Source organism: Trichomycterus rosablanca, chromosome 14, assembly GCF_030014385.1.
Source record: "Trichomycterus rosablanca isolate fTriRos1 chromosome 14, fTriRos1.hap1, whole genome shotgun sequence".
Lineage (NCBI taxonomy): Eukaryota > Metazoa > Chordata > Actinopteri > Siluriformes > Trichomycteridae > Trichomycterus > Trichomycterus rosablanca.
This window is the reverse complement of record NC_086001.1, coordinates 22,446,474-22,461,097: the sequence shown is the minus strand read 5'-3', so window position 1 is coordinate 22,461,097 and position 14,624 is coordinate 22,446,474. Positions and strand designations below refer to the sequence as shown.

Here is a 14,624-nt window from a genome sequence, read left to right as displayed (position 1 = left end):
TCTCCGCGAACGTTACTGTTTTTCCTCGCAGTCAATTATATACCTAAACAATATTCTTAAGCCACACATTTCAAATATTACACATCGTGGATCAGCCCTCACGTCTTTGCAGACTTTATGCATTGCTCTCCGTTTTTTTGCCAATGGATCTTTTTTATACAATGTAGGAGACGCTGAACACATAGGCAAGGCAACTGTATGTCGGTCAGTCCGCAAAGTATGCCTAGCATTAAAACGGCTGTTGTACAATTTTGTGGTGTTCCCTGGGCATAAGCCTATAATGAACATCAAAGAGGAATTCCACAGAATTGCAGGTTTGTCTTTATTAACAAAGATTACAAAATGATCAAACAAATGGGAAGTAAAAGATAAATAGCTCTGCAACATTTAATATTTTAGGATTTCCAAGAGTCATTGGATGCATGGATGGAACCCACATTCCAATTAAAGCACCTGCCGAAAAATGAAGGGGATTATGTAAACATGGGGCCAGTGATAGCTTGGTGGTTAAGGTACTGGACTAGTAAGCAGAAGCTTGCCGGTTCAAGCCCCGCCACCACCACCAAGTTGCCACTGTTGGGTCCCTGAGCAAGGCCCTTAACCCTCAATTGCTCATCGTGTTCCGCTCATTGTGTAAGTCGCTTTGGATAAAAGCGTCTGCTAAATGCTGAAAATAAAAATGAAATGAATGAAATAAACAGAAAATCCTTCCACAGCATTAATATACAAGTAGTGACCAGCATAAATGTACTACTTTTTTTAAAAATAAAAGTCTAACATTTAATACATTACATAAACTTATTGTTCTCCTCCATTAAGATCAACATTATTACAAATGTTGAAGCCAAATGGCCAGGCTCTGTGCATCATGCAAGGATTTTTCGCGAGTCTGCACTATACAATAAATTTGATCAGGGTAAGCCTGTGGCACTTTTGCTATGGGTGGGATTCACATTCAGTGTATTGTTACATTGTTTCGGTTTTAAATCACTGCACCCCCTGTGTGCTTACAGGACAATACGACGGCCTCCTTGTTGCAGACAGAGGGTATCCCTGCATGCCATATGTGATGACGCCATACCCTGACCCTGAGCCTGGACCACAGTCACGCTACAACCTGGCCCTCTGCAGAACAAGAGCAAAGGTTGAAATGACAATCGGGATCCTCAAGGCCAGGTTTCAGTGCCTGCGGGGGCTCAGGGTCACCCCAGAGAGGGCATGTGACATTATAGTGGCATGTGTGGTATTGCACAACATTGCCACTATCAGAAGGGAGCAACATCCTGCCATACCCCAAATAAATGATGAGGAGGAACCTCATCTTAATGTACCTGAACACAGAAATGGTCGAATTGTCAGAAATTCAATCTGCAATCACTATTTCTCTGATTGATTATTTTTCACCATTTTCCTTACCCATCTGCCCTTTACAATATAAACTGAGGACAACTTAATTTCTGTTTATGATTTCTTTATTTCCTGAAAAAAAAAAAAAATGCCAACAAGTTAATTTTCTTGTCCTTATTCTTGGTAAGAACATATATACACTCACAGCAACTACTCCCACCTTTAATTTATATTCCAGCAACTCAATTTCCAGTCTTGTCTGTTTTATTTGGAGTTTTATATGTTCCATCTGAAGATCACACTTTTCAATTTGTTTTTTTCAGGTGGACCTTGTATAAATCCTTTACAGCCAACTTGAAAGAAAGAGACAAAAATACCATGTTATGCTAAAATAAATAGCTTTGTGTTCTAAATATTTTAGATATTTATTGAGACATAAACATATTCTTACTGTTCCAAGCTGAGCTTTGGAGGTGGATGGTTCCTCATCAGATTCATGATCACCAATCACATTCTGTTATAGGACAGTCACACACATTACCATGTTTAATCAAATGAAATACCATGGTCAACATATTCAACATATGCAACGTATACTGTACCTCCATAGACCTTCCAGGATCCTCCCACTCTGAGGCAGCAGAGATTGTTTCATCATCATCCTGCAACAGGAATTTTGTTTTTTGTTTAACAGAAAGATATTTATACACATCAAGTAAGATTTAGGAACATTAAGATCACTTACAACTGCAGGAGGCTCATTTGGTTGCACCACACCACCAATCACTGGGGAGATGGCATTAAAACATGTTTAGACTATCAATGCAGTTCTCACAGTTTATGAACTAGAAACTAATAAATGTAATGAACATGCCTTTAACATAAAGAGTTGTGTCCTGGGGGGTTGTTGGCTCAGATGAGCTCCCTCCAGTGATTCCATCAGTTATAGGCCTGCCACTGTTCTGTGACAGTGCAAGCTCCTCTGCCTGGGTGAAAGGCAGTGGTGGTGGCCCCCCTCCTGTTTTTCTTACTTCAGCCTTTTTCCTATTAGCTACAAAACCATAATCAACTGTAGGGCATACCTAGCTTGATAAAAGTAAGAACATTAGGTAGTTATGTACAAGTCATACCACTTTGTACTATGTTTTTATATTTCATCTTCATTTGCTGCCATGTGCGTTTAATCCCACTTGGATTACACCTAGGTTAATAAAAAAAAAAAGTGTACAAATCAAGACAAATATTAAAATTATTTTTCCATATCCTTTCACTAAGTGAATTAGTTTTTTTTATTTAATTTTAACTCACGCATTAACTCGTTTCGCAATTTTTTGCGAAGCTGACTCCCTTTCCTTTGCTGCTGCTGCTGCTGTATTACTTTTATGCCGAAATATAATTTCATAATCTGCATACACAGACATTAACATTTCCTGCTCTATTGGTGTGAAATATGATGCCCTATGCTTTCCCTTATTCACATCCATGGTCAATCCCTTTTTCGGCGCTCAATTGAGAATGCCTGTTTATAGGTAACCGTGAACTCGCTTCTGCTGGGTTCAATCTACTCAGAATTGAGTAATCTAACTCTGATCAGCTGTTGAGGAACCGAAAACTCTGGCTATGACACGGTGAGATAAGTCAACTCGGAGTTCAGGGTTATGTTTGAAGTTTGTTAAACCCGCTTTCTGGAATACCCCCCTGGGAAACCAAGGTCCCTACACAGCATTGATAACCCCACCACTTAGTCTGGTCTTTTCCAACCAGCAGACTGAAAGACATAATATATCTTGTAAATAAATTCTTAAAGAATAAAGCAACACCTATCACATCACTGAAGATTAAAATTCCTTTATTTTCACAACAAGCGTAATTTCATAAATACAATTAATATGTTCTCTGTGTTTTTCAGGTTTCCATGTTTCAAAAGTAAAGCGTAAGAAGAATTACTTATAATTAATAAAGAAAATATCATAAATATCATGTAAAATTGGAATGGGTTTATCTACTTTTATTCCCTCTATTAGCAACGGGAAGCACAGGGAAAACGTCGCTCATTAACACTGATTGTCTACACCTGTACTAGTGTAGTCCATGTTAATTTTTGAGATGTGGGAGAAAGGGGGCAAATGGGTCTTCATACTAGGGTTGATCTAGTAATGCTTCCTTTGATAACTATGTTAAACTATGACTATTTTTATGAATATTTATAATTAGATTTTATATTTAACCAGATCTATATAATTAAACATCTAAACAACTATCCAGAACTTCCACATTTAGACATGATGTTTGTTAGTCGATACAGTGTAGCATTGTAGCTAGACGAATTCTGCTAACAATAATATATTTTAGTCTCAATTATTCTACTATAGTATCATTTTTAATCTTGTGGAACACCACTCCATCTGCTTGCTCTCTCCATTTCAACGTGATGTTCTGTTCCATCCCGAGCTCCTTTAGTTTCTGCTGGATCTGAAGAACACAAGATGATTTTATCAGGAATTCATTGTGATTGAGTGTAGAAATACACTGTTGAGATATTTTATTATGACCCCCAGCAATATATAGAGTAACCGGCTTGGAGTGAATCGATAAGGTCTTGGTAGGTCGTCACACTGAAGTGCATCCCACAGCTGCTGGAGGGTGCATGGGGGAGGATCCATAGAGCCAACACGACCATTGAGGCGGTCCCACAGATGCTGTGGAATTAGGAAGTCAGGGTAATTCTTGGTCTTGGTCTTAGCTCTTCTAACCAATGTGGGACATTTCTAGCCAATCAGCATGTATAGGTGTAGGTGATCTGCAAGGATGCCTTGGCTAACCCTTCTTGCAGAGGACGATTGTCTTTCTTCGTTCTTCACTGGACGGTTTGTCGATGGGTTCTGAGGTGGCTGATGAGTCCGATCCTGGCTGAGCAGACTTTGCCACAGTGTGGGCAGCTTAGTCCTTATTTCTCGATTTTCTGTCCCATCCTTAACGAGAGACCTCCACGTGGCCCTCTCCTGCGCAAGCATTTCCCACCTGCCGCCCTCCATGTTGTAACCCTTGAGTGTCGACTTGAGGAGAAGGATCAATTCATACCCAAATTGGTTGGGAGTGCCTTTCACATCTTATATAACCACCTAGCCAGCTCACCAAACGAGACTTCCTTCATAAGCTATGTGCTGCAGCCATCGAAAGTAGGAAGTGGTCATAATAATGTGACTCGACAGTGTAGTATAAACACCAAAAAATCCAGAGTATGAATCATTGGAGAATGAAGCAGCAAGAACCTTGAGAGTAGAAAATAAGACCTACCTTCTCCAGTAATGCTGCCTGCACTACAGGATCGTTCACGTCCTGATCTGACCGAACCTTGAACTTCAGGATCTGCTTCTGGCCTGTTATAACTATTCACATACAGAAACAGATACAAATGAAGCTGATATTATGAAGAATTATGAAAATAAGACAGGAAGCAACTTTAACTCACTTCCATGACAGAAGAAAGGTTTGAGGTCCGAGCACCGAGCATCACCGGCCTGAAAATTAGATAAATAACCACAGTCTTCAAGTGATAATGAATTATCAGGTTGTCCAGACTTCCAGGTGATGTTGGCCAGGTTGGTCTGGTCTAGCCACTTCCAGGTGGTCCTAAACAGATCGATCCAAGTCATCCACGTGAATAATATACCTAGGAGGGAATTTTCAGTTGGATCTCTTATGATGGCCAGGTCAGTGTAGTGCAGCCTGCAGTAGCTCTGAGCGTCAAACCAGGTCTTACTGGTAGAGATGTAGACGTACTTGCCGCTACCAGTTTTTGTCCCTGTGAAATTAGAAAACACAAAACATGTAATTATCTAAAAAAATATTTAAATACATATCTGATCACGCTGGCATTTCTAAATGCTGTAAAAACATTAGAGATTTTTCTGAATCAACAAGTTTAAAGTTGTGTGTTTGGTTTAGAGATATTCAGACAGGAGTGAAATCTTAGTCAGCATTGTGGACGCTGAGGGTTCACTTACCATCATAACACAAAAATGGCCATGACAATGCACAGGCTGCATCCCCCCAAGTACCAGAGTCATCCATAAACCCACACTCTTCCTGGTATTGCTTATTGTCTGGTTCACCATTAGCCCACTTGTTCACGGTTCCTGGTGGCCCATTACTGCTGGACCAGCGCCAGTCGTGCAATTCTTTGTGAAGTCCAAACCAGGCATCAGAACTGAACTGTTGTTTCAGAGCTTCGTTCTGAAGTTTGAGCATGTCGGCGTCACTTTCGATGGTAGCCAGGTCGGTGTACGTGGCTCTGCAGTAAGTCTGCGAGTCGTTCCACGTTTTGCTCTGCTGTATCAAGTAGTATTTACGGAGGACGAGGGGGGCCGCTCCTGTGGACCAGATTTAGATTTAAAATAAAAGTTCAAACACCTGAATGAAACATCTGATCGTATGAATACGTGACAAAATATTAACAACACCCATCCTTCTATAACTCTATCCATCTACACTGACCAGGCATAACATTCTGAGCACTGACAGGTGCAGTGAATAACACTGATTATTTCTTGATCGGCACCTGTTAGTGGGTGAAATATATTAAGTGTGAACATTTTATCCTCAAAGTTGATGTTATAAGCAGGAAAAATTTACGAGCACGAGCATTTGAGTGAGTTCAAAAAGTGAATTAAATGCAAGTATCAAAAGTGGTCCAAGGAAGGAACAGTGGTAAACCGGTGACAGGGTCATGATGCCCGTGTGGTTCAATCCAACAGACGAGTTACTGTAGCTCAAATTGCTAAAGAAGTAAATGCTAGTTCTGATAGAAAGGTGTCAGAATACACAGGGCATCTCAGTTTGTTGGCTGCATAGCCGCAGACCAGTGAGGGTGCCCAAATTCCCCAGGTCACAATCAAATCAAGCCTCTGTGGGATGTGCTAGACAAACAAGTCCAATCCATGGAGGCCCCACCTCACAACTTACAGGTGTTAAAGGTTCTGCTGCTAACATCTTGGTGCCAGATACCACAGCACACCTTCAGGGGTCTAGTGGAGTCCATGCCTCGACAGGTCAGGGCTGTATTTAATGTTATGCCTGATCAGTGTATAATTCCATCCATATGTCATCCACATATTTATAACTCTGTTTGGTATGTGTGTTCATTATATTCTGCTCAGCAAAGCTTTGGCGTTATCTGGCGTCACTGAAAGTAACTGCACAAGTTTAACCTGAAATAGTTCAACCAATAGATTTCCCCCTATCTTCACCTCATCACATAGCATTTAAAAGCCTCTGGGGGTTTCTCTTCACTCCTCACCAGATCGTCCATTGAGGCTATTCCCCACAGAGATCAGCTCTCTTCATTCCTGAAAACCAAACATACTTATTTTTTCTTGTACGCCAAGCTTCTTCCCCTCACCTGGATCTCCTGTTCCATGCTTCCATACTCCCTTTCAGTCTCCATTGTTCCCGCACTTCCTTCGTTGCACCTCCTATGTTATTCCTGCCCTAAGTCTTTTGATTTTGTTGTTCTTAATGAACCTTTTAAAATCGACCTTTGAGTCCTTAATGTGGTGTTCGCTTTGTGGTTCCAAAAAAACCTCTTATTGGCTTATTGCCACTCCTAACTATGTTAAATTTCATACACATAAATGTTAAACATCTCCATCTATTACTGCATTTATCAATTCACATGTCCCATCATTCACACATTTTTAACTATATCTAATACATCGTGTTTTTTTTTTTTTTTTTTACTTTTTTCCAGCTACCCACATTATGCAATCTGGTCCCACTGTGGCTTACAAAATAACATAACATAAAGCTTTCACAAGAGGGCGGTCACGTAAAAGTTTTGTGTTTTTGTGCCAGTTAAAACTTTTTTTTTTTGTTTTTTTTTTATTATTATTCTCCGGGACAGATATGGTTTTAGGTACCATTTATTTACTTTTGAGCAGTTCTTTTGATCTTACAGGGAACCAGAACTGGAAAATACTCTCTTGAGTAAAATGTTTCTATATACCTGTACTATAAATATGGATTAAGCAGGAATGCTACTGCAATATGCTAATCTTCTCTGCACAGACACATTGTCAATGAGTTTATATTTTACTGGATGGATGACTACTGAAAGGATTCTGAAAGCGAACTTCTGTTTCCACACAAGGACTAAATAATTGTGTTGATGCAGACCATATCATGAGTGTAACATTGGGATTATCTTGATGGTAACTCCTTCTGGTAAGGCTGCTAAATCTTTGAAAAACCAAAGGCCATCAGCTTACTTTGGTCAACCAACTTAGAAAACCTTGGATTTTACCTGAAAAAAGGACATTTGTAAATGTTGTGGTGATAGTGGGGAGCCTGTCTTGACAGACGCTCAACTGATCAAAAACGTCCTGGGCAGTGTGTCCACTCCACAGGTGAGTCACTGCACTACACTGATGGGCAACTTCCCTTTTAAATCAATCTTATCTGTGTCTACTCCAGCAGGACGGCGCGCTGGCCAGTCGCCCCACCCATTCAGTGCAGGCACATCTCCCTGATCTACAATGCTATGACAGGTGGCCATTTGCCCAGACTGTAGCAACCAATCAAATTAGCAAAAAACAAGTTTTATAAGTAACATCTGTGTCAATATGTGAAAAACAGGTTTCATAAGTGGGTCAGAGTGACCCTTACCTCACAGACAAATGAGCAAGCAGGTTAGGATTAGGTGACAGACAATGCAGTCCTCATTCTAATACATTAATCTAATACATCTATCCATTCATCCACCCATCCGTAATGGCTTCCTTCCAAAATGTTATTTATATGGTCATTTTTCCAATCATAACCCATTTTTATTACCAACAGAGCCCAACACACAGTCATCATATTTGTAATCATGTAGTGATACTGTTAGAACAGCAAGAGATCTTAAAGAAATCATGGCGTTCAGATCGTCTACTCCACTGCTATGAATTTAAGAGAAAAAAAAAACTGAGCACATGGGAAGAAACTCATCACACACATCACACACATACAAATAAGTAACTGTCTAGTTTATTACAGAGAAGACGAGTTCAAGCAGAACCAAGTCAATGGTTAGGGGTGTTGGGGTTGTTTAACATTCAGAGGGGAAACAGAACCTGTTGGAACAGGTTGTGTGGTTAAATACTACACTTAAAAATATTACACTTACCTGTGAGAAACAGGAGGATGATCAGCAACTTCTTCATCACCTCTTTGTTACTAGAGAATTGAAGAACTGTAGTTCTCCTGGCAGTTCCACCTGAAATAAGTATCTTTTTTACTTTTTTTTATCAGCTAGGAAGGGAAGCTTAAAGAGGGTGAATCTTTAGTTCAGGTTGATTTGCTGACTAAAGTAAAGAAAACACAGATGTTCATCTGCCTCTTTATTTTCTTACTTTATTAACTTTATTTGCTAGGTTAATAAGTTGCTTTGGTGATTTGTTTAAACACTTTGCATAGTGGCTTTTTCGCAAGGCAGAAAATCTTAAAACTCTGGTTCTCAAAAGATGGTATACCGGCACTGTTGGTACTTCAACTGCTTCCAGGTGGGTCTCAAAATTCCTTGGAGAATTTGCCAATTTTTTTTGAAAAAGTAGAGACAGTCAAAATAAGACAATGGTAATATAAGTAACTTTATTCTGAACAGGTGAGGTCATCAAGAGTGAATTTAAAAGGAGCGTCCACCACAGACTAAGTCTTTACAAGCAAGGATGGTTCATGGTTCACCACTTTGAGCCAAACCTTTTCTGTGAATCGTTAGTCAGTTCAAAGACAATGTTTCTCAGTGCAAGTTGCAAACAATTTAGGTCTTTCACCATCTACAGGTCAATACTGTCTTTGGCCTTGTTTAGCGGCCCAACAGTAGCAACTCGGTAGTAATGGGGCTTAATTTAGTGACCTTCTGAACACTAGTTCAGTACCTTTGCCAATTACCATTGCTCATAAAATTTACCAGGTAGAAAGAAGTAAAGAAGTAACAGGTAGGGGTGTTCCAGTAATTTTGATGGTTTAAGCCCCAACATTCCAGTAAGGTTGATGGTTTAAGCCCCAACACTTAATAAATAAAAGAATTATACAACGATGTCTGTGATAAATGGGTCAAAAGAGATGAGTTAATGCCATGTAATGGAAGTAGTGCAGTGTTTATGTAGTGTTTATAAAGAATGTTAAAATTGAGCCTCTTATATATTGGTCCTTTCTATGTTCCAAGAGACACACTAATACAACAAATATGTTACATATTTGAACATAGAACATAATGTTAAGTGCTTTTACATTGATTATTTTTTTTGTGAGAGCAGGAGTACCTGTACCACAAATGCGTACAGGTAAGATCACTGATGACAATTACAAAGAAATGCTATAGCATGTATAATATTTTCCATGAAGCCACTGGTTGGTAGCATAGTGGCATGCTTTTGTATGTGCATGCATTTGCGAGTGTGAGTGAACTTGTGAGAATGTGTATGCAGTTATTCTCCTATAAGAAGGTGGAAGTTTTGGTTACATTTTTTAATTCATTAATAATCAGAATAGGTGCTGAATTATTTATCAGTCTGACTAATGTCTACATTCCAGAATAGTTCAGTACAAAATATGCAGCCAGCTACATATTCAGTAAAAAAAAAAATCAAATTGTCATCAACTTAACTCGGTGGCTGGCAGGAGGGTGGGTAAAGGCTGGTTTTATGAGTTTTGTTTGAAATCCGATGTCATGCTGAAAATGTTGACATGAATGATACAACTTTTTATGCAATTTATGCATGTGTTGGTCAAAAAGCTACTGTGTGTTGGTGACTTATATACAGTTTATATATAAAGAGTGCTTAATGAAGTTTTAAAAATGCATCATATTCAAGTGTTTTTGTTTCTTTAGCCAATTAAAAATTTAATTGAATGCACAGTATTTTAATTACATGTACCAAACTAAAATGACTGGTAAATTGGTAGATTGGTAAGGAGTAACAATTTACTTTTAAGTAAAACAAATAATTGAGTCGGAAAATTTGGAAACTTTAAGTTGACTTAAGTTCAAGTTAACCATAAATTTAAGCTGCATTAATGCAAACTATTGATTTGAAAACTGGCTGAAAGAAATTGTGTTAATCTAACTTTTAAACTTAATAAAACTTAATTCATTTACATGTTACCAACTGAAGTAAGTTTTTTAAGTTGGTCCAACAATTCTTTAATAAATGTATCACAGTAATGTGGTGGAGTAAAAGTAAAAGTTGCTGAAAAATTTTACACTCGAATAAAGTACAGATACTTCAAAAAATATTTAAGTATTATTAATTCAAGTATTTTTATTATACTTAAATATTTAAGTATTATATATATTCATTGTCTGAAGCTGCATGAGCGACGGACGTCTATAAGAAGCAGCTTGTTACAGCGTCTCTCGCTTACGGTCACACCACCCTGAGAACACCCGATCTCGGAAGCTAAGCAGCGTCGGGCCTGGTTAGTACTTCGATGGGAGACCGCCTGGGAGTACCAGGTGCTGGAAGCTTTACTACTGTAAATATTAATGAATGACTTTTAACCGCAAATTTTCAAACGTTTCCTTGGATTGCATTTATTACTAGCTTAAAAAACTAATTTAAATCTTTACCATTTTACTGACTTCATAATTTCATAAATTCATATGTGGAGTTCATCATTCCCATCTAGTGGTGCAAGAAATACATTACATCTTGTTGAATAGATACAGATTTGTGACTTTATTATTATTATTTTATTTTTATAATTATTAATTGTTGTTGTGTTTGTTGTTATTTTTTGAAACTCCTCATGTTTTAAAGTGTAAAAGCATAAACAGCACTGTCTATAAAGATGAATCCTCTTGTGCTTATAGACTAGTTGGTTTGTAGTGTTATTTTTAAGCTTCTACTGGTGTGAATATGTGAGTTGGAAAACAAAACATGACATTAGAGAAACTGCTTGGAAGAACGTCTAGGACTGACTGTAGTCCTCTCTAAAGCTACCTGAGCAGTGTTGGCCCAGCTAACACAGAACGTTCCCGTAACGTTAGATTTTGGTTCCCCTATGGTTATTTTTAGGGAACCATCCCATAACGTTATGGTAACGTTCTATTTTCGTAAAAAAATCAGCGCTGTTCCCGGAATGTTCCGGGAACTATGAAACCTAACGTTCTCTCATGGTTTTATGAAAACTAACAGAGAACGTTATCTAAAAGTTGCCTTAAGGTTTTCTTTCTTATGTGTTTAAAGTAACGTTCCAGTAACGTTCCCGGAAGGTTTTCTTAAGATCTTTAAAGTTTTTTAGTAGGAACTTACCAAAAAGCAGCCTTTCCCAGCTAGCACAATCATCTGGCCCAGTTCCCACTTTTCTATCGGCACAGTCGGCCGAGTGTCAGAATCGGCCAGAATCAGTGTAGCCAGATCCGGCCCAGTTGTTACCACAGCTGGGTTTGGCTGGTGCTTGTAGAAACGCGTGCGCGCCGACGCTGGTTGTCCAGCTGTGGCCCAGCGTCCAGTCTCTGATTCAGCGCCGGCGGAACGAGCGTCACCATAGCAACAGTGCGACGCGAGCCGTTGAAAAAGAGGAATCGTTCGTTCGTGTGAGGTAAATAAACGTTTAATCTTAACAACTTTTTACTAAGCAAAAAGTAAGCAGAAAGTCTTTTAATGAGTTTTATATTAAGATAGAGAGTAATTTGGAAATGAAACTGTTAGGTAATGTTATCTAGTGAGTTTCAGGTTAACTGGTAGTCTGAACTGAAACACTTCAGGTAACGTTAGCTAAAAGGCTAACAGTTTCTAGCATTAGACAACAGCTGCAAAATAATTAAAGTTCATTGAATACTGTGGATAATGTAAACTTAAAAGCTACAATAAGCAACAAGAACAACAACAACAATAATAGTAATACAATAATAAGCAACAGATGACCTACCATCTCTGACTACATCCACAAGGTGGACCAACAAAGCAGGTGTGTATAATTTAAGAGTGGACAGTGAGTGGACACGGTATTTGAAAACTCCAGCAGCGATGCTGTCTGATCCACTCATACCAGCACAACACAAACTAGGCACACCACCACCACGTCAGTGTCACTGCAGTGCTGAGAATGATCCACCACCTAAATAATACCTGCTCTGAGGTGGTCATGTGGAGGTCCTGACTATTGAAGAATAAGGTAAAAGGGGGCTAACAAAGTATGCAGAGTAACTGATGGACGACAGTGGAACTGTAGAGCTACAAAGTGCACCTATAGATAGATAACTTTATTAATCCCATAGGGAAAGTCAGTAAATGGTTAGTAAACTATATGGTTAGTAGAGCTGATAGAAAAAGAGTATACATACAAGGAGGTGGTTTTAATGTTATGGCTGATCGTATATAATTTTATAACCCAAAGATTGTCCCTTGTATTTTTTGTAGATATTCAAGTGTCCACTACCATCACTGAGCCACATTTGCTTATTCACCTCTCATACATGAGTAAAAACTATGAACACTATTCTGCAGCATCTAACAGCCGGTGTAGATCATCAGCCAAGGTCACAAAATCCAGCAAGAAGGTTCTGGGTTCGATCCCCAGGTGGGGCGGTCTGGGTCATTTCTGTGTTGTTTGCATGTTCTCCCCATGTCCGCGTAGGTTTCATCCGGGTGCTCCGGCTCCCTCCCACAGTCCAAAGACATGCAAGTGAGGTGAATTGGAGACACTAAATTGTTCATGACTGTGTTTGATATAACCTTGAGAACTGATGAATCTTGTGTTATGAGTAACTACCGTTCCTGTCATGAATGTAACCAAAGTATAAAACATGACGTTAAAATCCTAATAAACAAACAAACAGTACTTCTTTATATTGTATATATATATACAGTGTATCACAAAAGTGAGTACACCCCTCACATTTCTGCAAATATTTCATTATAGCTTTTCATGGGACAACACTATAGAAATGAAACTTGGATATAACTTAGAGTAGTCAGTGTACAGCTTGTATAGCAGTGTAGATTTACTGTCTTCTGAAAATAACTCAACACACAGCCATTAATGTCTAAATAGCTGCAACATAAGTGAGTACACCCCACAGTGAACATGTCCAAATTGTGCCCAAATGTGTCGTTGTCCCTCCCTGGTGTCATGTGTCAAGGTCCCAGGTGTAAATGGGGAGCAGGGCTGTTAAATTTGGTGTTTTGGGTACAATTCTCTCATACTGGCCACTGGATATTCAACATGGCACCTCATGGCAAAGAACTCTCTGAGGATGTGAGAAATAGAATTGTTGCTCTCCACAAAGATGGCCTGGGCTATAAGAAGATTGCTAACACCCTGAAACTGAGCTACAGCATGGTGGCCAAAATCATACAGCGGTTTTCCAGGACATGTTCCACTCTGAACAGGTTTTGCCAGGGTCGACCAAAGAAGTTGAGTCCACGTGTTCGGCGTCATATCCAGAGGTTGGCTTTAAAAAATAGACACATGAGTGCTGCCAGCATTGCTGCAGAGGTTGAAGACGTGGGAGGTCAGCCTGTCAGTGCTCAGACCATACGCCGCACACTGCATCAACTCGGTCTGCATGGTCGTCATCCCAGAAGGAAGCTGACGCACAAGAAAGCCCGCAAACAGTTTGCTGAAGACAAGCAGTCCAAGAACATGGATTACTGGAATGCCCTGTGGTCTGACGAGACCAAGATAAACTTGTTTGGCTCAGATTGTGTCCAGCATGTGTGGCGGCGCCCTGGTGAGAAGTACCAAGACAACTGTATCTTGCCTACAGTCAAGCATGGTGGTGGTAGCATCATGGTCTTGGGCTGCATGAGTGTTGCTGGCACTGGGGAGCTGCAGTTCATTGAGGGAAACATGAATTCCAACATGTACTGTGACATTCTGAAACAGAGCATGATCCCCTCCCTTCGAAAACTGGGCCTCATGGCAGTTTTCCAACAGGATAACGACCCCAAACACAACCTCCAAGATGACAACTGCCTTGCTGAGGAAGCTGAAGGTAAAGGTGATGGACTAAACCCAATTGAGCACCTGTGGCGCATCCTCAAGTGGAAGGTGGAGGAGTTCAAGGTGTCTAACATCCACCAGCTCCGTCATGTCATCATGGAGGAGTGGAAGAGGATTCCAGTAGCAACCTGTGCAGCTCTGGTGAATTCCATGCCCAGGAGGGTTAAGGCAGTGCTGGATAATAATGGTGGTCACACAAAATATTGACACTTTGGGCACAATTTGGACATGTTCACTGTGGGGTGTACTCACTTATGTTGCCAGCCATTTAGACATTAATGGCTGTG

The 14,624-nt window shown here is 39.7% G+C and overlaps 1 protein-coding gene, 1 long non-coding RNA gene and 2 pseudogenes across 2 annotated transcripts; 2 read left to right on the top strand and 2 right to left on the bottom strand.

Moving 5' to 3' along the window:
* The window catches only part of LOC134326206 (zinc finger protein 208-like), a 339,536-nt pseudogene that overhangs the window by 229,095 nt on the left and 95,817 nt on the right, over positions 1–14,624 (top strand).
* Positions 1,489–2,026, bottom strand: LOC134326997 (uncharacterized). Its single transcript, XR_010014666.1, has 3 exons — positions 1,950–2,026; positions 1,799–1,861; positions 1,489–1,700 (listed from the first exon to the last, which is right to left on the bottom strand). It is a non-coding gene; the product is annotated as an uncharacterized LOC134326997 (long non-coding RNA).
* On the bottom strand, positions 3,201–13,082 carry LOC134326992 (putative C-type lectin domain family 20 member A). Its single transcript, XM_063009087.1, has 6 exons — positions 11,643–13,082; positions 8,513–8,602; positions 5,355–5,720; positions 4,820–5,152; positions 4,645–4,736; positions 3,201–3,819 (listed from the first exon to the last, which is right to left on the bottom strand). The coding sequence occupies exons 2-6, from the start codon at positions 8,547–8,549 to the stop codon at positions 3,706–3,708; spliced, it is 942 nt and encodes a 313-aa protein (XP_062865157.1). The 5' UTR covers positions 8,550–8,602; positions 11,643–13,082; the 3' UTR covers positions 3,201–3,705.
* On the top strand, positions 10,747–10,855 carry LOC134327201 (5S ribosomal RNA; annotated as a pseudogene).

Coding starts and splice junctions, on each gene's coding strand:
- LOC134326992 (XM_063009087.1), bottom strand. CDS start 8,549: ATGAAGAAGTTGCTGATCATCCTCCTGTTTCTCACAG. Junction 5,153..5,354: donor GCCATTTTTGTGTTATGATG/GTAAGTGAACCC, acceptor CTAATTTCACAG/GGACAAAAACTGGTAGCGGC. Junction 3,820..4,644: donor AGGCAGCATTACTGGAGAAG/GTAGGTCTTATT, acceptor TGTGTTCTTCAG/ATCCAGCAGAAACTAAAGGA.